Source organism: Salvelinus fontinalis, chromosome 21, assembly GCF_029448725.1.
Source record: "Salvelinus fontinalis isolate EN_2023a chromosome 21, ASM2944872v1, whole genome shotgun sequence".
Lineage (NCBI taxonomy): Eukaryota > Metazoa > Chordata > Actinopteri > Salmoniformes > Salmonidae > Salvelinus > Salvelinus fontinalis.
Genome location: NC_074685.1, coordinates 18,166,699 through 18,190,670, shown reverse-complemented (window position 1 = coordinate 18,190,670; position 23,972 = coordinate 18,166,699). Strand labels below are relative to the sequence as shown.

General features: G+C 45.4%; 2 protein-coding genes across 4 annotated transcripts in view; one reads left to right on the top strand and one right to left on the bottom strand.

Moving 5' to 3' along the window:
- Positions 1–9,909, top strand: part of LOC129818351 (syntaxin-binding protein 1) — a 44,630-nt gene extending 34,721 nt beyond the window's left edge. The window contains exons 14-19 of one of the 2 annotated variants that reach the window (XM_055874159.1): positions 357–495; positions 903–1,012; positions 1,463–1,564; positions 1,700–1,785; positions 3,478–3,632; positions 8,097–9,909. In XM_055874159.1, coding sequence (XP_055730134.1) covers positions 357–495; positions 903–1,012; positions 1,463–1,564; positions 1,700–1,785; positions 3,478–3,632; positions 8,097–8,179 — 675 coding nt within the window. In that variant the 3' untranslated portion in view covers positions 8,180–9,909. Of the gene's footprint in view, positions 1–356; positions 496–902; positions 1,013–1,462; positions 1,565–1,699; positions 1,786–3,477; positions 3,633–4,890; positions 5,006–8,096 lie in introns of those variants that run through there. The other variant, XM_055874158.1, reaches the window with a different exon arrangement.
- Positions 8,182–22,658, bottom strand: LOC129818352 (uncharacterized). 2 transcript variants are annotated; one of them, XM_055874160.1, is made up of 3 exons: positions 21,967–22,658; positions 14,522–14,637; positions 8,182–12,928 (listed from the first exon to the last, which is right to left on the bottom strand). In XM_055874160.1, the coding sequence occupies exon 3, from the start codon at positions 11,918–11,920 to the stop codon at positions 11,240–11,242; it is 681 nt and encodes a 226-aa protein (XP_055730135.1). In that variant the 5' UTR covers positions 11,921–12,928; positions 14,522–14,637; positions 21,967–22,658; the 3' UTR covers positions 8,182–11,239. The 2 variants fall into 2 exon arrangements, with proteins under 2 accessions (XP_055730135.1, XP_055730136.1); XM_055874161.1 differs by lacking the exons at positions 8,182–12,928; positions 14,522–14,637 and adding an exon at positions 18,181–18,490.
- Between the last annotated feature and the right edge of the window lie 1,314 nt (positions 22,659–23,972).

The window sequence follows — 23,972 nt, the reverse complement described above, 5'->3', positions numbered from 1 at the left end:
TCCAGGGAGTGTACTTGTACATCAAGCTGCCTCACGCTACAGAAACAGGAGATAGACTAGCAACCTGTCCAGGGGGTGTACTTGTACATCAAGCTGCCTCACGCTACAGAAACAGGAGATAGACTTGCGTCCTGTCCAGGGAGTGTACTTGTACATCAAGCTGCCTCATGCTACAGAAACAGGAGATAGACTAGCGTCCTGTCCAGGGGGTGTACTTGTACATCAAGCTGCCTCACGCTACAGAAACAGGAGATAGACTCCTACTCCTATGAGCCGTTCTGACTCTACTTACTTAGTTCCTTATATAGGGTGCTATGGGATGTATCGCTAATCTCCTCTCTGTCTCTGGCACGTAGGACCTGGCCATGGGTACAGACGCTGAGGGGGAGAAGATCAAGGACCCCATGAGGGCCATCGTTCCCATCCTGCTGGATGCCAATGTCACCACGCACGACAAGATCCGCATCATCCTCCTTTACATCTTCCTCAAGAACGGTGAGATTGAGAGACGCTTGACCTTTAACCCTAACATTTACCCTAACCCTAGCTTCACATCCACATCCCAGTTCAACCCTCAACCACAACCCTAACTGTAACCCTAGCTTCATGTCCACATCAAAGTTCAACCCTAGCCTCAAACACAACCTTAACCCTAACAGCTGATCTAGGATCAGATTTTCCTGTTTATTCCTGAAGCTTATTTTAAACCCTACATACAAATGTAATGCAAGCTGCGCAAATTTGCAGTAGTTGCGTATCAATATACAAATGTGTGCAGCAACGCAATTTGTAGTTCATCCAGCGATGCTGGATTGCCATTTTGCGTGGTATACAACGGGTATAAATGATAGTTTAATGGTAACCTATAAGAGCTTAACAACCTGTGGTGTGTTGTTGGGTAGGCATCACGGAGGAGAACCTGAACAAGCTCATCCAGCATGCTCAGATCCCACCTGAGGACAGTGAGATCATCACCAACATGGCCCACCTGGGCGTGCCCATCATCACAGATGTGAGTCAGCACTTCCACCTTCTGTCTATCCAGCCTCCTCTTCCGTCCCTCCTAGAGCTGCAAACAAGGGCATAGATGCACCAGCACCTTTTCAACACCTACTACATACCTTCTCTCTCTCTCTCTCTCTCTCTCTCTCTCTCTCTCTCTCTCTCTCTCTCTCTCTCTCTCTCTCTCTCTCTCTCTCTCTCTCTCTCTCTCTCTCTCTCTCGCTCTCTCTCGCTCTCTCTCACACACACACTCTCTCTCACTCTCTCGCCTCTCTCTCACTCTCTCGCCCCTCTCTCTCTGTCTCTCTCTCCCTCTCTCTCTCTGTCACACACTCTCTTCTACGTTCCTACCATATTATTCCTTTCCTATGGATTCCAAATAAACATTTAAACAATCGGATGAATAATTTCTCTCTATCCCTTTGTTCTTTTCACCCTGTGTTCCTCCTCCCTCCTCTAGTCCACCCTTCGCAGGGGAAAGAAGCTGGACAGGAAGGAACGTGTGAGTGCGCAGACCTATCAGCTGTCCCGCTGGACACCACTGGTCAAGGACATCATGGAGGTCAGTTACTGGACATTCACATAGTCTGTGTGTGTGTGTGTGAGTGTGTGGGGGTTTCAGGCCATCCCAGCTTGTCTTTAGTGTGTATTTGCTAACCGTTCTCTTGCTCTGCTTCTCTCCTTGTCATCCCTGTAGGATGTTATTGAAGATAAGCTGGACACCAAGCACTACCCTTACATATCTACCCGCTCCTCTGCCTCCTTCAGCAGCACTGCAGTCAGGTACACACACACACACACACACACACACACACACACACACACACACACACACACACACACACACACACACACACACAAACACAAACACAAACACACACACACACACACACACACACACACACACACACACACACACACACACACACACACACACACACACACACACACTCACACACACACACACTGGAATGTATTGCAGTATAGTTACTGGAATGTATTGCAGTATAGTTACTGGAATGTATTGCAGTATAGTCATTGGAATGTATTGCAGTATAGTTACTGGAATGTATTGCAGTATAGTCATTGGAATGTATTGCAGTATAGTTACTGGAATGTATTGCAGTGTAGTCAGTGGAATGTATTGCAGTATAGTCACTGGAATATATTGCAGTATAGTCACTGGAATGTATTGCAGTGTAGTCAGTGGAATGTATTGCAGTGTAGTCAGTGGAATGTATTGCAGTATAGTCACTGGAATGTATTGCAGTGTAGTCAGTGGAATGTATTGCAGTGTAGTCAGTGGAATGTATTGCAGTATAGTCAGTGGAATGTATTGCAGTATAGTCACTGGAATGTATTGCAGTATAGTCACTGGAATGTATTGCAGTATAGTCACTGGAATGTATTGCAATATAGTAGCACTATTGAGATTACAAAGAATGGAGGGTCGTAGATTAATAGCAATTTGAGCTCCGAGGGGGAGGGGAGATCAATACTCTGAATGGCTGTAGAAGAGAGAAAGGGCGGGACTAAGAGCAGTGAAACCAAACAAATATTCTGTTACGGAGAAGAGGGCATTTAATGAAACATACAGTACTGCAACAGAGGGCTCTGTTCAAACGTAATGCACAAAATAAGGAATAAGGTGCCATTTGGGACACAGCCAAGGTATCTGACCCTCACACTACTACCACAGGGAGAGAGGATTGGTGGTGTTGTGGGCACTGGGGAATGATGAGAGGGTGCTGACACTGACACATTGACCCCTGCATCCTGCATATCCCTCTCCCCTCTAGACCTTCATTGTGTGCGCATTGATCAGATCTGTGCTGCTGAGAATGTGAGCCACCTCCACCACCATCCACCAGTCACTCCCCCCTCCAATGTTATTGACTTATTGGGAAAGAAGCTCTGGGAATCCAAAGGCAGGCTCAGTTACATGAGCGCATTTCACACCTCGCACATCCATGCCACAGCCAAACACGCTCACACACACTGGTCGCAATCCAGACTGACTACATTATAGACGTTAGACTGCGCAGTGAGGCATCAGATTGCTATATCATATGATGTGGTTTGCTGATACATTATAACACTTGCACTTGACTCCCCCCTAGCTATCTTAAGATGAATGCACTAACTGTAAGTCATGAGGATAAGAGTGTCTGCTAAATGACTAAATTGTAAATGTAATCCAGGCGTTGTGAGATCTGGCATGTGTCTGCAATGTATTCAGCCTGGAAAGTGGCGGTGTGTGTTATTGACTCAGCTGGAGACAGACCCTGGAACAAAGACAGGTGGATAAGATGAGCTAGCTCTCTCCACACAGAGAAGGACCCTACCTCTGCCCTCTTACCTCTCTTCCTAGTTAGATAGATTCATTCCTAACTCAGGACAGCAGTGTTGAAAGAGTTCAATAGAGTAAGACTGTGATATTCCACCCTTGTGATTGTGCTTCTCCCTCCCTGGCAGTGCCCGTTATGGCCACTGGCACAAGAATAAGACCCCAGGCGAGTACCGCACCGGGCCGCGCGTCATGGTCTTCATCATCGGAGGCGCGTCCTTCAGCGAGATGCGCTCAGCCTACGAGGTCACGCAGGCCAATGGGAAGTGGGAGGCTATCATTGGTGAGTCTGACACCGGGGGGCGCCACTGAGCGCAGGCCGAGGGGGGATACGAGGGACTCCTCCGTAGGGAGTGTGACATTAGTGGTACATTAACACACGGATTCCTTTAATTTATGCAAGAATGCAGATTCATTTCAAATGGACACATAGCCCCTCCCTCTGGGTACTTGTAGGTCTGAAAAGTCTGGAAAAGTCTAGCCACAATATGGTAATATGTCCACAATGCCCTCTGATAGGCTAGGTGGAATGGCTTATATCTACACAATTATTTTCAAGATCTACACAAGGTGCCTTAGGGATGGGGGCTAGGACGTAGATTGTGAAATGGGCGTCCTTCACTAACTGACTGACTCTCGTACATTAGCTACTTCTGTTATGTCCCCATTCATTGTGGTCAGCATAGCAGAACATGAATACATATGTCTGCCATCACCAGTGCCAATGTAACTGTATTCTGTTCCCACTGTGTTGACCACAAGTGAATAAAGAAGATGAAGCAGAGAAGTCATCCGTATAATCTTTCTCTCTTTTGAGCGTCTACCGCCCTCGACCGTACTTCATGAACATTTTGACTCATCCACACACCAACATAGTTGACCTCAATTCACTTTCTGACTCCCATACACCCACACCATGAATCCCAGTCAGTAAAGGTTAATTAAGCGTAAGCTTATGTCATGACCCTAGTTTGTCTATTGAAGAAATCAACACAATTTTTTTTGTGCTAGACTTAGTGCTATATCTAGCTACTTAGATGGAGGAAAACGTTATGTTTCTGATGAACACTTATCTCGAATACCACCTGTGATATGTTTAAACCCCTTTTGGGTGACATGTGTTCCCTGTTCATTGAATGTTGTCTGTCGAGTCAGCCAGTCCTTGTCCTAAGGGAGGGGGTGTCTCCTATGTTGTTTTTGCTGTGCTATGCTTTTGGATTCAGTCTTGTTCTGTCTAAAACACTGTTGTCTTTGAATTGCAGCTACGCCCTGTCTTTTTCTGTGCATCTGGGTTTCGTGTGTGTGTGTGTGTGTGTGTGTGTGTGTGTGTGTGTGTGTGTGTGTGTGTGTGTGTGTGTGTGTGTGTGTGTGTGTGTGTGTGTGTGTGTGTGTGTGTGTACAGTATGTGGGTGGTGCTGTGCAGTGGCGTGTTTAACCCCTTCTTTTGGAGATGGCAAGGAAGGGGCAGAAGAGAGAAAGTGGCATGGGAGGCATGGCATGTGATGAGAAATGAGCGTGAAGCGCCCTCTGTTCCTCCACAGGTTCCACCCACACCATCACCCCCATCAAATTCTTAACGGACCTGCAGCACCCTGACTTCCGAGAGTCCACTAGGGTGTCCTTTGAGGAGCCAGACGCAGGCTCAGACGAGTGAGACAGACAGAGAGAGGGAGGGAGGGAGAGAGAAATCACACTCTGACAAAGTAAAGGCAGCCGCGCAAAGAAGCCCTTTCTGAACCCCCACAGCACAAGGGCTTTTTCCCCCTCCGTACTCCTCTTACTACACTCAGTACTGTTTCAACTCCGCCCCCTACCCTCAGGGATGGCTGTCTGGTCCCTGGCTCACTGCATTTCCCAGTTACCTCAAGCTCCACCTCCTGCAGGCCAACACCCAATCACAGCGTGATACAGTGTGACACAGTGTGATTGGTGACCCCCAAAGCCAATAGCGATTGGCCATGCCATGCTGCTGACAGATAGAATGGGCATGTGTTGCAGTATCTGTCTGTTGGGCCTTCAGGTAGTGAAGCCTGTGTGAGCTGGCCTTGCTACAGGTGTCCTGACCTCATCCCTGCTGCCCCTCTCCACCTCCACATCATCTCAGCTGGGTGGATTAAATCACCCTCTTTGCCTTCAGGGCCCTCAGCCTGTTCCATACCCTACTTCCCAGAATTAATCATTTTTTGGCGCAGATTTAATCTACCCCCGAGATCCATCTTTTTCTACTTTATTATTACGATCTAATTATTTTTTATAATTAACACCTTCAAGACAATCAACTTGATTTAGTGGTTTCTTACAGGATAGGTCCTTGAGTTGATGTTGGATTTCAAGAAAGGATTCTTGTTTTTTTCGTTCTCTCTTTTTTTTTCAATCTTCCAACTTTCTCCCCCTCTCCTCCACTTCACGCTCTCTCAGTCCACCAGACATCACATGCATGCTTACATGGCCCACGAGTCATCTGCAGAGAACACTAATGTATGTCCCTACTGCTATCTCCACTCCCTCGGACACTGTGCTTCTCTGCAGACACTGACACTGGGAATGTAGCGATGTTCACTCGATATGCTTTAGCACCTAGAAAAGATGCGACACATCATAAAAAGCCTTCACAATTGCCCCCCTCACTTTCTTTCGCATATAGCTCCATATTTCCCCCCTAGCAACACCATATGTTGCCCATACAGCATAGTCAACCAATAGTAGACAAATATGGGTATTGGGACATAAAGACAGGAATATAAAAGCACATATCATAGGTCTACTTTTTGAACACCAATATTATCAATTACCACATCACTGCCTAATTTTGGGATTTTGTTTAATTAAGTAAGTAAGATTTCCCCCACTCTGTCAAATATATTTTCCTGCACACTTTGTTAAAGGGATAGTGTGAGATTCTGACAATGAAGTCATTTTTTTCTGCTTCCCCAGAGTCAAATGAACTAGTGGATATAATTTTTATGTCTTTGTGTCCAGTATGAAGGAAGTTAGAGGTAGTTTCGCAAGCCAATGCTAACTAGTGTTAGCACAACGACTGGAAGTCAACAGGTACGCTAGCGGTATCCACAAGTTCATCTGACTCTGGGTAAGTAGAAAAACGGCGTAATTGCCAGAGTCTCGCACTGTCCCTTTAAAGCTGTCTCCTGAGTGAGTTTCCCTCAACACAGTAGCAAAGGACATCCATTTCGTTCTTGCTTATCTGCTAAAGCTATATCCTTTTCAAACAACCTTTGGTTTTATGGTTTTGGTGTTTTCTTAGTAAGTATCGATCACCGTGCAGTATGGACTCTTTACCACATACTGCCACATTCAACACTTCCAAAACAAAATGACCATTGTTTATTTACAAAAAACCTGTTTGTTTCTGTTATCTGGGATTTGGATATGTAGTGAGTGTTGGGGAGCAACATGGATCAAAGTGTTGTGTTTCTGGCCAGAGGCCTGCAAAGCTGTGTGTTGCTGACAGACAGGAGAGAACCAGGCAAGGCCAGTCCAAAGTTGATCTGTGACTAGTGCTCACCCCAACCCCACCTCAACTCACCTCACCTCACCTCACCTCACCTCACCCCACCCCACCCCATGCTCCCTTACACCCATGATGTCTGCATCCCCATGGTGACCCAACTTAAGATGGACTTGCCTCTTCCTCTCCTGTCTCTGCCTATGCCTATTGATGCTGGGATAAACCACTCCTGATTGGCTGTCATGCCACAGCTAGAAAGGCCTAACTGCCAGGACCAATTAGATTTACTGAACTTTACTTGAATTCTACCTAGCAACAGGTAAACCTATGCGTCTTCCTTGTTGAGCCAATATGACAGAAACATGCAGCTTTGCTTTAGAAACAAACCGATGAAGAATAACAATACTACTGATTAAACTGTTGAGTAGGTATGGGGAGTAAATCAAAACTTTGGTCCAGCGGTTTGCTTTATGAAGGCCTTGGTTTGTCCAAGATGGAGGGTAAGCCATTGACACACTCAACATCTTAGTGACAAAGTGATAAACTAGATGGACAAATGTTTGGTTGACTCCAATCCTATACCTCCTGAGTTATACTGTGTCCGAAATGTGTCTTCAGCTATGAAAAAGTCAGCTCATTCATATTTTGGTGGTGCTGTTGTGTTTAGCTTTCAATTTCACGTTTTCATTCACAAGCATAGGCAAAATTACTTCCCTGATGTCATCCAATCAGAGAATGGTTGGACTGAAATCTGCTTTTCTTTTTTTTGCAATGTTTTGACCAGGTTTTCATATTGCTGATGTTTGCATGCACTGTGATAAAAGCTTCTTAGGTCACATGCACAAGCTCACAGCTGGTTCGCTGCACTCTGCTATAGGTGTGGTCACAGGGTTCTACCACCAGTGCTTTGCAGCTCACAGAATCCTGCCTGCTCTGTGATGTCTGTGCATGTGCGTTTTTGGCAGGCAGTCCAATACCCCACCAATCTTCTTTCAATCTCTAAAACGTGTGAATAGCCCACACATCGTATGATAACCAATAATGATAACCAATACATTCTCCAAATGCTATTGACTATTGACTATGATTTCAAGTTTTTTGGTTGTATGTAAATGTTTATCTTATTCCCCCCCCCAAAATTCTCAAGAATACAGTGGTTTCATCTAAGCATTCAGAGCAAGAGCTGAAAACACATTTTCCTAGCAGGCTTATGTTTGGGCAGCTCTAATATAATGCTCTGTCTGTGTGCTTCCTCTGCTGCGTATCTGTCCACCTCCCTAGGATCAACCCACGTCTTTACCCCCACCGCCCTCCTGGAACAGCTCAAGACCATGAACAAACCAGACGAGGAACCAGCAAGCTAAAATCACCCAGCCCCATCTATCTATCTCCTTTCCTCTACCCTACACATCCCCCAGTCACCCTCCCCAAAATCCTTCATGAATTGTGAAAGCATCTCATCTTGCACGAGAAGAATAAAAATATAAAACAATGATAGCATTGGTGAAAAAAATATATGTTGAAACAGAAATAAAATCATGTTGCAAGTATTCTCATGTTTTACAATGGATGCAAATAATGGAACTTATTTAAAAAAGGTTTAAATATCAACTAAGGTCATTTGAAACTGAAAGTACCAAATGTAATATTGTATGCTATGAAACCTGCTAGAATGTGTAAAACGTAGAGGTTTTCTCTGTTCCCTCAGTTTATCTTATTGGTGTGATTTTTATTGGTAGTGGGTGGAGGAGGGATGGCTTACTGGAGTTGGTTGGCACTAGGAAAGTCAATGCAGTAAGATCATATCACTCAACATGCAATATAACTCATCCCTGTCCTATTAGGGGGGAGAATCCGAGCTGGTCAAGACATTTGTATCAGGAGCATACAGGGATGGAACCTAAGGATTTGGGCACTGACCAGCCAGGCTAGTAGACCGCAATTTTTACTAGTCCAAAATCTGTGCCATGCGATATTTGAAAATACAACATTTCACTAGCCGTTGGACTAGTTGGGCACATTTTCTACTAGCCCGGTCTGAAAAGTACTAGCCATAGGCTAGCAGGCTAGCTTAATTTCCATCCCTGGTAGCATGCCTGAACATTGTGTGGACTGTTACTGTATATCCTTTAGTATGGCAATACTGAGACCAAGCAACACAAGAGATCCTTTAATCACAGTGCTATCTGTGAGTTAGACAGTAACAAACAGCCAAACTGACCCTAGGTCTGAGGATAGAGAAAAACGGGACTCTGTAAATAGCTACAGAATGGTAGAAGCATCCTTCCTCCAGCCATAAGACAAGAAGTATTTACTCACCACATTCTTTTCCTTTTCTCTGGAGAGATTTCACGGTTGAGTGTCAAAAGGCCATTGCTTGCAGATGTTTAAAGAATAATCATAAAGGGCCGATTTGTATTTCAGTATTGTATCCTGTCACATTGTAAGTCTTATCATTGGTTAGTATCAAAATGTTTAACCGGGTCATGCACTGAGTAGTATGTTGTGTATATGCCATATGTTGATGTTTTAGTGTCTCACTCTTGACTGGTGATGTTTCTGACTGTGAAGTAGTAAAAGATTTCCTTTAAAAAATGCCAATGTGAAGTCATGTGTTGGTGATGTTTTAGCTGTAGCTGTAGTGGTCAACTGGGAAAAGAACTAATATCTATATTTTGTTTGTCTGTCCGTTAGTTTTATCTTCTGGTACATTTTAACTCTTCCAATGGTGAATGGCTTTGCAAAGAAAATGTAACCCCAATATTTCGAACATTTTATTTCTCCATTTTTCCTCTCTATTTCCTGGCAAAACAGGTTGTATATTGATAGCACTATGCGTTTTCTGTTATGCCAACAATTTATTTCATTTTTTCTATTATCAGTTGCTGTTGTAAAGGGTTCACTGTCTATTCAATTAATTTATATCCAAGTTATTTGTCAGAGGGAAGAAATATTAATAATTGAAACATAAGTCTGTCCTAAACCGGTTTAACTTATTGGGATTCTATATTTGCAAGTGTTGAAGCACAAACAAAAGTATACTTCATGTGTACCAATGTACTAAGGCTGTCTAATAAATTGGCTTCCATTACAAGGACAAGACTCTTCACATTCTTAGCTACATTGTAAGCTACTCTGTTGCAATTATGCTATTCTTCATTGTGGTGTATCTGTGCTGTATCTGTGAGTTGACACTCATTTCAGGTTCACGGTTCCCATTTTTCATTAAGATCCTGCAGAATATCTCTGGCTTCAAATCAAAGTTTATTTGTCACGTGCGCTGATGTAACGGATGTGAAATGGCTAGCGGGTACACGCTACTAGCGTTTCAATCAGTTACGTCACTTGCTCTGAAACCTAGAAGTAGTGTTGCCCCTTGCTCTGCAAGTGCCGCGGCCTTTGTGGAGCGATGGGTAATGATGCTTCGTGGGCGACCGTTTTTGATGTTTGCGAGAGGTCCCTGGTTCGCGACCGTGTCGGGGCGAGGGGACAGACGAAAACTTATACTGTTACATTGGTGCCGTGACCCGGATCACTGGTTGCTGCGGAAAAGGAGGAGGTTGAAAGGGGGGTGAGTGTAACGGATGTGAAATGGCTAGTGGGTACGCTCTACTAGCGTGTCAGTCGAGGGGACGGTTTAAAGTTATACTTTTACATTGATGCTGTTGACCCGGATCACTGGTTGCTGCGGAAAAGGATGAGGTTGAAAGGGGGGTGAGTGTAACGGATGTGAAATGGCTATAGGGTACGCGCTACTAGCGTTTCGATCAGTTACGTCACTTGCTCTGAAACCTAGAAGTAGTGTTGCCCCTTGCTATGCAAGGGCCGCAGCCTTTGTGGAGCGATGGGTAACGATGCTTCGTGGGCGACCGTTATTGATGTGTGCGAGAGGTCCCTGGTTCGCGCCCGTGTCGGAGCGAGGGGACAGACGTAAAGTTATACTGTTACACTGAATACAACAGGTGTAGACCTTACAGTGAAATTCTTACTTACAGGCTCTAACCAATACTGCAAAAAAGGTATTAGGTGAACAATAGGTAGGTAAAGAAATAAAACAAATGTAAAAAGACAGGCTATATACAGTAGCGAGGCTACATACAAACACCGGTTAGTCAGGCTGATTGAGGTAGTATGTACATGTAGATATGGTTAAAGTGACTATGCATATATGATGAACAGAGAGTAGCAGTAGCGTAAAAGAGGGGTTGGCGGGCGGTGGGTGGGACACAATGCAGATAGCCCGGTTAGACTCTGTGCGGGAGCACTGGTTGGTCAGCCCAATTGAGGTAGTATATACATGAAAGTATAGTTAAAGTGACTATGCATATATGATAAACAGAGAGCAGCAGCGTAAAAAGAGGGGTTGGGGGTGGTGGCACACAACGCAAATAGTCTGGGTAGCTATTTGATTATCTGTTCAGGAGTCACTGAACTGTTGAGAAGCCTTTTGTCCTAGACTTGGCACTCCGGTACCGCTTGCCATGCGGTAGTAGAGAGAACAGTCTATGACTGGGGTGGCTTTGGTCTTTGACAATTTTAAGGGCCTTCCTCTGACACTGCCTGGTGTAGAGGTCCTGGATGGCAGGCAGCTTAGCCCCGGTGATGTGCTGGGCCGTACGCACTACCCTCTGTAGTACGTTGCGGTCGGAGGCCGAGCAGTTGCCGTACCAGGCAGTGATGCAACCAGTCAGGATGCTCTCAATGTTGCAGCTGTAGAATCTTTTGAGGATCTCAGGACCCATGCCAAATCTTTTCAGTCTCCTGAGGGGGAATAGGCTTTGTCGTGCCCTCTTCACGACTGTCTTGGTGTGTTTGAACCATTCTAGTTTGTTGTTGATGTGGACACCAAGGAATTTGAAGCTCTCAACCTGCTCCACTACAGCCCCGTCGATGAGAATGGTGGCGTGCTCGGTCCTCCTTTTCCTGTAGTCCACAATAATCTCCTTAGTCTTGGTTACGTTGAGGGATAGGTTGTTATTCTGGCACCACCCGGCCAGGTCTCTGACTTCCTCCCTATAGGCTGTCTCATCCTTGTCGGTGATCAGGCCTACCACTGTTGTGTCGTCTGCAAACTTAATGATGGTGTTGGAGTCGTGCCTGGCCATGCATTCGTGGGTGAACAGGGAGTACAGGAGGGGACTGAGCACGCACCTCTGGGGAGCTCCAGTGTTGAGGATCAGCGTGGCAGATGTGTTGCTACCTACCCTTACCACCTGGTGGCGGCCTGTCAGGAAGTCCAGGATCCAGTTGCAAAGGGTGGTGTTTAGTCCCAGGATCCTTAGCTTGGTGATGAGGGTACTATGGTGTTGAACGCTGAGCTGTAGACAATGAATAGAATTCTCACGTAAGTGTTCCTTTTGTTCAGGTGGGAAAGGGCAGTGTGGAGTGCAATAGAGATTGCATCATCTGTGGATCTGTTTGGGGCGGTATGCAAATTGGAGTGGGTCTAGGGTTTCTGGGATAATGGTTGTTGATGTGAGCCATTACCAACCTTTCAAAGCACTTCATGGCTACAGACATGAGTGCTACGGGTCTGTCGTCATTTAGACAGGTTGCCTTTGTGTTCTTGGGCACAGGAACTACGGTGGTCTGCTTGAAACATGTTGATATTACAGACTTAATCAGGGACATGTTGAAAATGTCAGTGAAGACACCTGCCAGTTGGTCAGCACATGCCCGGAGCACATGTCCTGGTAATCCGTCTGGCCGCGCAGCCTTGTGCATGTTGACCTGTTTAAAGGTCTTACTCACGTCGGCTACAGAGAGCGTGAAGTCCCTCCCTGTTTCAGTCGGTTTTCTTCTGCTTGGTGCCTAATAAATACAACCCTGGTGTATTTCTGGTCTGATCCATCTGTGCATGCAGGACTGTGACCGCGCCTTCTGGTGGTGCAGTCCAGTGGCGATGGAGCGGGCCATGCGTTTGGAGGCCTCCCTCATCTCCCTGGCCGCCTCAATGGTATGGTTCAGAGAGTGCAGGTCAGCAGACGGAACGGCCAGATCCACCTCTGACCTGCTCACGACTCCTGACCCCAGAGGCCACACCCCCACTCAGAGACACATAGATGGGCTGGGGGTGGGATGGAGCTGCCTTTATCACTGGGCTGGAGTAGTACCTGCAGGGAACAGGACAGATTCAGAACTACACTGACTTACTACATAGGTGGAGAAAGTGGGATGTTAAATAATGATGAAATCACGACAGATAATTATGTGAGATTCAAACATTCACACTAATAAAACTATTAGAGGATTAATGCAAAACGTAAGCACCTATTTCCTCAAGTCATGATTTTGAGAGAGAGAGCGAGAGAGAGAGAGAGAGAGAGAGAGAGAGATAGTTAAACAATCTTTATTGGGTCTGGGAGCCCACCACACAATAAATACTCATACAAAACCATAGTTACACATCAATTAAACACACAACTCCAATTCCTCCTCCACAGTAACTAAACACAACAGCCTCTGAATACCCCATACACTCATAAACAGATCAATATTGTTGACAAGTTTATAATAGGCAAACTCAACCCTTAGTCTCTTTGCCAACATTCCCTCCAGCATTCCCACCACATCCACAGACCCCTGTCCCCGAATACTGTTCTTTCGGGTCTTCCATATCACTAATTTTGCTGCCCTGACACAAAATTAAGCAACACAACTACACCCTTTTGACTGAACCTGTACTTTGGCCCAAATATAAACAGCTGGGAAGATAAAACTTCTCCCAAAGCTTAGAACCAACTAGTGATCAGGTCAATCATCCCGACCAACCTGGGACACTGTAAAAACAGATGTGCCAGAGTTTCAGACTCAGTACAGAAGGTACACCCTTCCCCAACAGTAGGATCCAGGTGTACCAGATGCATGATGGTGGCTATGGCTCCATGTATTATCCTCCATTGGAGGTCAGCTGTCCTCTTATCAATAGGCAGTTTGTATAATGATCGCCAACAGCCTTTTGGGGAGGCACCTGGATCAAGCACACCCGCCCACTTCGTCGATTTTACCCCTTCCAGGGAAGAGGCATGGGACACCTTTACACATATTCTGTACATGCCCTTCTTTCCCACCTCCTTGAACTCTCCCAGCTCCGGAGTAGGGAAGGAAAGCAGCATCCCCACGTCCTCCTCGAATGCCCCCACCGCAGCACTAACAATCAGTGCAGGGAACATATAATCCAGACCCTCCTTCCACCGATCAGAATTGGAAGTGTCAGTCACATACAAACCAACACCGCTTTATTCATCCGTGACGCATAAGCAACATTCTCATATCCTACCTTCTCTCATACGGCGACCAGAAACTCCTCCACCATGACAGTAGCTTCAGTAACACACCTAAAGCCGTGCCGAAGTGACAGGGACGGCATCCCCATTTGGGCTGCCATCCCCGCCAAACTCAGGGTAATTTCGATACGAAAAACAAAATACTTAATTCTACCACAACAACAATAAAAATAATAACCTTAATCATGCACAGAAGAAAGCGAAAAATGCCACCCAGAAAGAGAAAACCGAATGAAAGTTCTGAATACCTAACTCTACACAACACACGCACTCCTTCGCTCATACAATTCCCAGCATGCAACAAACACTCCCAGCATGCAGAGAGAGAGAGAGAGAGAGAGAGAGAGAGAGAGAGAGAGAGAGAGAGAGAGAGAGAGAGAGAGAGAGAGAGAGAGAGATGCGATTAGTTTTATCACTTACGATTAGTCAACTGACCAGAGCTCAGGGCCCGAGGCTTGGCTGGTAGCAGTGCTGGGGATTGGGTGTTCAGGTGGAACGGTCACTCTGTCCCTTGTCCTCCCCTGACACAGTGTGGACTGAGTAAAGATGGAGGAGAGAGAGTTTTAAAAGAGGGCAGGGGAGAGGTGGAGGATCAAATAAACTGACTGATAAAGAAACAGCCAAACAGCTAGCTGCCTTCCTACTTGATCTCAGGAGGGTACATGCTTCTGACACAGAGTAGACTGTGTAGTTACTACACAGACAGATATTAGTGCTTCATTACACAACGTTTTCATGTGTTCTTCAGTAGGGTTAGAACCGGTTCAGGGAACAGAATCGAAAACCAGAAAATAGAAAATTGTTTGAGGGATCTAAAGTGATCTATACTGTTCTAGAACAGAACCTTTCTTTTAAAAGTATGGGAATTGGTTAATAATAGCTTTATTTTACATTTCAGGCATTTGTTTACAGTCCCACAACAATCCGAACAAAGCGCTAAAAAAATCTGTCACTGAAAAACTTATTCTAGCTGGAAATCTTTGCCACTGGGTGTGTGTGTGTGTGTAGGCTACCTGCCCCTCCACACTGAAGCATAGATTACTGTAGCCTCCTGACAACGTTATATAGGTTACTGTAGCCTACTGACAATGTTACATAGATTACTGTAGCCTCCTGACAACGTTACGTAGATTACTGTAGCCTCCTGACAATGTTACGTAGATTACTGTAGCCTCCTGACAACGTTACATAGGTTACTGTAGCCTCCTGACAACGTTACATAGGTTACTGTAGCCTCCTGACAACGTTACATAGGTTACTGTAGCCTCCTGACAGCGTTACATAGGTTACTGTAGCCTCCTGACGACGTTACATAGGTTACTGTAGCCTCCTAACAACGTTACATAGGTTACTGTAGCCTCCTGACAACGTTACATAGATTACTGTAGCCGCCTGACAACGTTACATAGATTACTGTAGCCTCCTGACAACGTTACATAGGTTACTGTAGCCTCCTGACAACGTTACATAGGTTACTGTAGCCTCCTGACAACGTTACATAGGTTACTGTAGCCTCCTGACGACGTTACATAGGTTACTGTAGCCTCCTAACGACGTTACATAGGTTACTGTAGCCTCCTGACAACGTTACATAGATTACTGTAGCCGCCTGACAACGTTACATAGATTACTGTAGCCTCCTGACAACGTTACATAGATTACTGTAGCCTCCTGACAACGTTACATAGGTTACTGTAGCCTCCTGACAACGTTACATAGATTACTGTAGCCTCCTGACAACATTACATAGATTACTGTAGCCTCCTGACAACGTTACATAGATTAGTGTAGCCTCCTGACAACGTTACATAGATTACTGTAGCCTCCTGACAACGTTACATAGATTACTGTAGCTTCCTGACAACGTTATATAGGTTACTGTAGCCTCCTAACGACGTTACATAGATTACTGTAGCCTCCTAACGACGTTACATAGATTACTGTAGCCTCCTGACAACGTTACATAGATTACTGTAGCCTCCTGACAACGTTACATAGATTACTGTAGCCTCCTAACGACGTTACATAGATTACTGTAGCCTCCTGACAACGTTACATAGATTACTGTAGCCTCCTGACAACGTTACATAGATTACTGTAGCCTCCTGACAACGTTACATAGATTACTGTAGCCTCCTGACAACATTACATATATTACTGTAGCCTCCTGACAACGTTACATAGGTTACTGTAGCCTCCTAACGACGTTACATAGATTACTGTAGCCTCCTGACAACGTTACATAGATTACTGTAGCCTCCTGACAACGTTACATAGATTACTGTAGCCTCCTGACAACATTACATATATTACTGTAGCCTCCTGACAACGTTACATAGGTTACTGTAGCCTCCTAACGACGTTACATAGATTACTGTAGCCTCCTGACAACGTTACATAGATTACTGTAGCCTCCTGACAACGTTACATAGATTACTGTAGCCTCCTAACGACGTTACATAGGTTACTGTAGCCTCCTGACAACGTTACATAGGTTACTGTAGCCTCCTGACAACGTTACATAGGTTACTGTAGCCTCCTGACAACGATACATAGATTACTGTAGCCTCCTGACAACGATACATAGATTACTGTAGCCTCCTGACAACGTTACATAGGTTACTGTAGCCTCCTGACAACGTTACATAGGTTACTGTAGCCTCCTAACGACGTTACATAGATTACTGTAGCCTCCTGACAACATTACATATATTACTGTAGCCTCCTGACAACGTTACATAGATTACTGTAGGCTCCTGACAACGTTACATTGATTACTGTAGCCTCCTGACAACGTTTACAAGCATGATTCAGAAATTAGGGAGAGATGTTTAAAAGAATGTATTCACTTTTTCAATGCTAGTTAAGGATACTATAGTTATCACATTTCACATTGGATATATGAACTTTAATGTTTCACATTGGATTTATGAGCTACAAAAAGGTAAGACATGTTTTTAATTCTACTGCTCATCTGCACTACGGTCCAATGTTAAACCAACTCTGAAGTTCAAAGACATTCAAAGTTCCTCCATAGAAGCCACTCCTCCATAGGTATAATTCTGTGGGCCTAATTCAGATAATGCATGTCATAACAAGATGCCCAGCGCTTCCTGGCAAGCATCCTTCATCCTCTCTCGCTCTCTCCTCACCTGCAAAATGTCAGTTGCATCTCCCGCCCTACACTGTGACTGGCAGCACAGTGTGTGTTTGTCTTTCATTATGATTAAACCATGCTGTTACGGCAAAATAAAATGTGCTTTGACGACTTTCCTATACAGATTAAATCGCTTACCTGCTCCATAGCAAGCTGCTCTATCCACACTAAATGTGGATATTTAAAAAAATATATATTTATTTATACATTTTTTACCCCCTTTTCTCTCCAATTTCGTGATATCCAATTGCGATCCAATTACGATCTTGTCTCATCACTGCAACTCCCCAACGGGCTCGGTAGAGGCGAAGGTCGAGTCATGAGTCCTCCAAAACATGACCGGCCAAACCGTGCTTCTTAACACCCCCTCGCTTAACCCGGAAGCAAGCTGCACCAACGTGTTGGAGGAAACACTGTTCAACTGATGACCGAAGTCAGCCTGCAGGCGCCCGGCCCGCCACAAGGAGTCGCTAGAGCGTGATGAGCCAAGTAAAGTCCCCAAGGCCAAACCCTCCCCTAACCCGGATGATGCTGGGCCAATTGTGCACCACTCTATGGGACTCCCGGGCACGGCATGGGAACGATCTGGGGGCTGTAGTGACACTGTGATGCAGTGCCTTAGACTGGTGCCACTCAGGAGCCCATGGTTAAGTAATTTAATGTTGAGCTAAATGTAAAATGTTGATTTCAGAGGTTTGAAAAGGAACACAAAGGAACAATATAAACCAGTGCTTTTTCTTTGGTTCGAACCGGTTCAGAACTTTATTTCGCTGGTCGGAACAGTGTAACTGAACTAAAAAATGAATGGTTCTGTTCAGAACAAAACCATTGGGAAACAATTTAGGTTTCAACCACTGGTTCTAAGTCACTTCATGTAAGAACACATTTTGCAATATAACATAAATATGATGGTTATAGACAGAACAGCATGGACTCACTATGGTCACTGCCTGGTCCAAACTCACTGGTACCACTGCCAGCCCGGGGCTGGGGGAACATTGATGCTGAGGTTCTCAGCCCAGGTCTGGGGAAACCTGGATGCTGAGGCCCCCCCTCCCCTGGTTCTCCCTGAAGGCTCTCGTACCCGCCTTGGGGTGCTGAGAGGAGAGCCTCCACTGTGCTCCAGCGAGGGGGGTCTCTGAGGTCTTTGTGAGGGGGAGGAGGAGGGGAGAGGGGGCGTGTGTTGGGGCTTCCCTGAGTTCTGCTCCTCTGGAACTGACAGGCTACACAGACTGGGGGGAGGAAGGGAACCCAAAGACAGGAACACAAACTGATAAGATTACAAGGGAACCCATAAACTGTCTGTTTAAAAGTAATGGCGCAGGAGTAGATGGCTGCCGTTTTATGGGTTCCTAACCAATTGTGCTATTGTGTGTGTTTTTCTGTGTTATTTGTAACTTATTTTGTACATAATGTTTCTGCCACTGTCTCTTATGACTGAAAAAGAGCTTCTGGATATCAGGACAGTGATTACTCACCTCGTACTAGACAAAGATTTTTTCTTTACCGAGTCGGACGCAAAGGATTTACTTCAGACACCGGACAAGGCCCAAATCTCCGTCATTCACTTGAAGAATAGACAGAGATATCGGGGACGTAGGTCGGGTTGCCTTGTAAGGATTTGACAGCGAGTGTATAATCCGCCTCTACCATCAGCCCTATTAGCCAACGTGCAATCATTGGATAATAAAATGGATGATGTCCGATCAAGACTAATCTACCAACAAGACATTAAAAACTGTAATATCTTATGTTTCACAGAGTTGTGGCTGAACGACGACATGGATAACATACGGCTGGCTGGGTTTTCTGTGCATCGACAAGATAGAACAGCTGCCTCCGGTAAGACAAGGGGTGGCGGTCTGTGTCTATTTGTAAATAACAGCTGGTGCATGAAATCGAATGTTAAGGAAGTCTCAAGGTTTTTCTCGCCTGAGGTAGAGTATCTCATGATAAGCTGTAGACCACACTATTTACCAAGAGAGTTTTCTATATTTTTCGTAGCTGTCTATTTACCACCACAAACCGATGCTGGCACTAAGACCGCAGTCAATGAGCTGTATAAGGACATAAGCAAACAAGAAAATGCTCATCCAGAGGCGGCGCTCCTAGTGGCCAGGGACTTTAATACAGGGAAACTTAAATCCATTTTAACTCATTTCTACCAACATGTTACATGTGCAACCAGAGAAAAAAAACTCTAGACCAGCTTCACTCCACACACAGAGACACGTACAAAGCTCTCCCTCGCCCTCCATTTGGGAAATCTGACCATAACTCTATCCTCCTGATTCCTGCTTACAAGCAAAGACTAAAGCAAGAAGTACCAGTGACTCGCTCAATACGGAAGTGGTCAGATGACGCAGATGCTAAGCTACAGGACTGTTTTGCTAGCACAGACTGGAATATGTTCCAGGATTCTTCCAATGGCATTGAGGAATACACCACATCGTTCACTGGCTTCATCAATAAATGCATCGATGACGTCGTCCCCACAGTGACTGTACGTACATACCCCAACCAGAAGCCATGGTTTACAGGCAACATCCATACTGAGCTAAAGGTTAGAGCTGCCGCTTTCAATGAGTGGGACTCTAACCCGAACGCTTATATGAAATCCCGCTATGCCCTTCAACAAACCATCAAACAGGCAAAGCATCAATACAGGACTAAGATTGACTCGTACTACCCCGGCTCCGACGCACGTCAAATGTGGCAGGGCTTGCAAACTATTACGGACTACAAAGGGAAGCACAGCCGCGAGCTGCCCAGTGACATGAGCTCACCAGATGAGCTAAATTACCTCTATGCTCTCTTCGAGGCAAGCAACACTGAAGCATGCATGAGAGCACCAGCTGTACCGGACGACCGTGTGATCACGCTCTCCGTAGCAGATGTGAGTAAGACCTTTTAACAGGTCAACATTCACAAGGCCACAGGGCCAGACGGATTACCAGGACGTGTACTGACGTGTACGCGCTGACCAACTAACAAGTGTCTTCACTGACATTTTCAACCTGTCCCTGACCGAGTCTGTAATGTTTCAAGCAGACCACTATAGCCCCTGTGCCCAAGAACACCAAGGCAACCTGCCTAAATGACTACCGACCCGTAGCACTCACGTCTGTAGCCATGAAGTGCTTTGAAAGGCGGCCATGGCTCACATCAACACCATTATCCCAGAATCCCTAAACCCACTCCAATTTGCATACCGCCCCAACAGATCCACTGATGACACAATCTCTATTGCACTCCAAACCGCCCTTTCCCACATGTACGAAAGGAACACCTACGTGAGAATGCTATTCATTGACTACAGCTCAGCATTCTACACCATAGTGCCCTCAAAGAACCATGGGACTAAACACCTCCCTCTGCAACTGGATCCTGGACTTCCTGACGGGCCGCCAATAGCCACAATAATCCTCAACACAGGGGCCCCTCAAGGGTGCATGCTCAGTCCCCTCCTGTACTCCCTGTTCAACCATGACTGCATGGTCAAGCATTACTCCAACACCATTATTAAGTTTGCCGATGACACAACAGTGGTAGGACTGATCACCGACAACGATGAGACAGCCTATAGGGAGGAGGTCAGAGACCTGGCAGTGCGGTGCCAGGATAACAACCTCTCCCTCAACCTGATCAAGACAAAGGAGATGATTGTGGACTACAGGAAAAGGAGGGCTAAGCACACCCCCATTCTCATCGACGGGGCTATACTGGAGCGGGTTGAGAGCTTCAAGTTCCTATGTGTCCACAACACCAACGAACTATCATGGTCCAAATACACCAAGACAGTCATGAAGAGGGCATGACAACACCTATTCCCCCTCAGGAGAGTGAAAAGATTTGGCATGGGTCCTCAGATCTTCAAAATGTTCTACTGCTGCACCATCGAGAGCATCCTGGCTGGTTTTATCACCGCCTGGTACGGCAACTGCTCGGGCCTCCGACCGCAAGGCACTACAAAGGGTAGTGTGTACAGCCCAGTACATCACTGGGGCCAAGCTTCCTGCCATCCAGGACCTCTATACCAGGCGGTGTTAGATGAATGCCCTAGAAATTGCCAAAGACTCCAGTCACCCTAGTCATAGACTGTTTTCTCTGCTACTGCACGGAAAATGGTACCGGAGCGCCAACCTTCTTAAAAGGTTTTACACCCAAGACTCCTGAACAGCTAATTAAATGGCTACCCGGACTATTTGCATTGACCCTCCTCATGTACCCACATGTTCATATTACCTCAATTACCTCGACTAACCTGTGCCCCCACACATTGACTCTGTACCGGTACCCCCTGTATATAGCCTGGTTAATGTTATTTTATTGTTGCTCTTTAATTGCTCTTTTGTTGCTCTTTTTTTTTACTTCATTTTATTTTTGTAAATACTTTCTTAACACTTATTTTTCTTAAAACTGCATTGTTGGTTAAGGGCATGTAAGTACGCATTTCACTGTAAGGTCTACTACACCTGTTGTATTCGGTGCACGTGACAAATACAATTTGATTTGATTTAGGCAACTATAATTTGGAATTAAACAGGGAAGGAGTTTAGATAGGCAACTAGGAACAATGTAAGGGCATGGTACAGAGCTGTGTGTGTGTGAGAGAGAGAGAGAGTGAGGAATGTGATGTGAGGTTCGGTGAGAATTACAGCCAAGTCACTGACTGGAGAGAGAGGGAAGGAGTAGGAGAGTAGCTCACCTCGCTGTGGCCATCTGGTGGAAGGGACTGGGTGCTGCAGGAGTCAGGTGACCGCTCTCAGAGCCCACATCTCTAGTGAGATGATCCTATCCTATCCACACAGAGGGTTTGAGAGACAATTTACTGCTGGTTTAGAAGATATTGCTGAATTGTCAAGATAAATGAACAACATTCTTATTATTCAACATTATTATTCATTTGTATAGACCTATACACTTTTCCCCCAGCTCTGACTGCTGATAGCTACTTTATTGAGGAAAAATGTATTTACTATGACTGTGATGTGTGGTCCCACCTAGCTATGGATGAGAGTGTCAGTTAAATTACAAAAAAGTACAAATTCAGATATTTCTTTGTTGGTTGAACATGTTTTGGAAACAAGTTAGATGTAATTACATTGTGTTTTCAGTCATGAACAGGAAATGGGTGGATAGTGTGCAAAAAGTAATGAACTGTTTCTTTCACAGCAGAAACCAGATAGGTGAATAAGCAGTCAAAAATGTAATGGAAGCTTGATACAGTCTTTCAAGTAATTGACCTGAGATGACACTCTCCTGGTCCCAGGCTGCTGTTTGGAGCCCCTCCTCTCTGACGCAGTACTCTCCCCCAGACTGGTGAGACTACTGCCTCGAGACTTCCTGACCTCTGACCTCTTGCTGTCATTGGCAGGCGAGCCATGAAATGCAGGGGATTGGCTGAGGTCTTTAGGGGAACAAAGAACTGATTCGCTGGTCCTTGGTCTTACCATTGGAATGAATGTAGCGTCCTTCTGACCTAGCATTGGCTATCTGAAAACACATAAAAGAATTTAGAGTATTAAAAAAATAATACAATTCAGGAGCTGGGTAAGAGTTTATGATCAGCATTTAGAGGCAGTGATATCCTGGGCCAAATTAATTAGTGCACAGTCTGCACACCGTAGCAAAACGTTTTGCAATGTAAAACGACAACAAGTTCAGATAGTCACTCTCTGTTTCAGCCCGTTTGCTTCCGTTTGGTTCAGTTTGGTTCCTAGTGAATACAACCCCGGTGCAGTGAGTTCAGACTCACCTCTGAGGGAGACTTGTGTGGCCCTCCTCCCTCCTGGTCCCTGGGTGTGGTCCCTCTCTTCTCCCCTCACCGCCTGCATGTGTGGCTTCTTCTCCTGCATCAGGAAAGTCATGGTCTCCCTCTGTCAGATCCAGGTTTTAGCAGTCTGGGCACCTCCCTGAAACTCTGGTAGCTGGAAGAGACAGAGCCTTTGGATGTGGTATTTACAAGCAAACTGATATTGACATTACTACTATATTGATCAATTGGCTGCTTTTGAATACTTCTGTTCTACATATACATACTAGACTTCTTAAAAGGATAGTTCACCCAAATTACAAAATTACATATTTCCTTACTCTGTAAGTGGTCTATGGAAAAGGTAAGACAGCAATCCATGCTTTGGTTATGTTTACCTGGCCACTGTCTCTAAATGCTAATTTCTTATCATTTTTGTCCAAAAACAAATGCAAGTCCATATCCCTAATTTTTTTTTTCTCCCAAATCTCAAAGTGTCTAAAATGTATGGAGTCTTACTGGTACATCAGCAAGCTGAAGTCTCTCTCTACACGTTTGTGTTTGTGACCTAAAGGATGGAGGAGAAGGGACGGCAGTGCCTCCTCCTCTCCCATCCCTCACTCCACTCCCTCGCTCTCTCCGCTAGCCGAGCTAACCTCCACCCTCATCAAAATGGTGGCTAATTATCACTGGGAGATGCTCCTCTATTTGCAAGACTCATGGGAGATAAATATCAGAACAATACCTTCATCTGCTCAAACGGTTTGAGTATCCCTCTCCTCAGGAGCTCTTCAAATGTCTGCACCTGGTGGAGGAATCTGTCAGTCTGCTTTGAGAGCCCTCTGCAACTCCAGAGCCCAGGCTTCTCGAGGAAGAGGAGGCCATTGAGGAGGGACGCACAGGGGAGATTCCACCAGGTCCTTTAGTGTGGAGGAGAGAACATTTGTTTGCACTAAAGG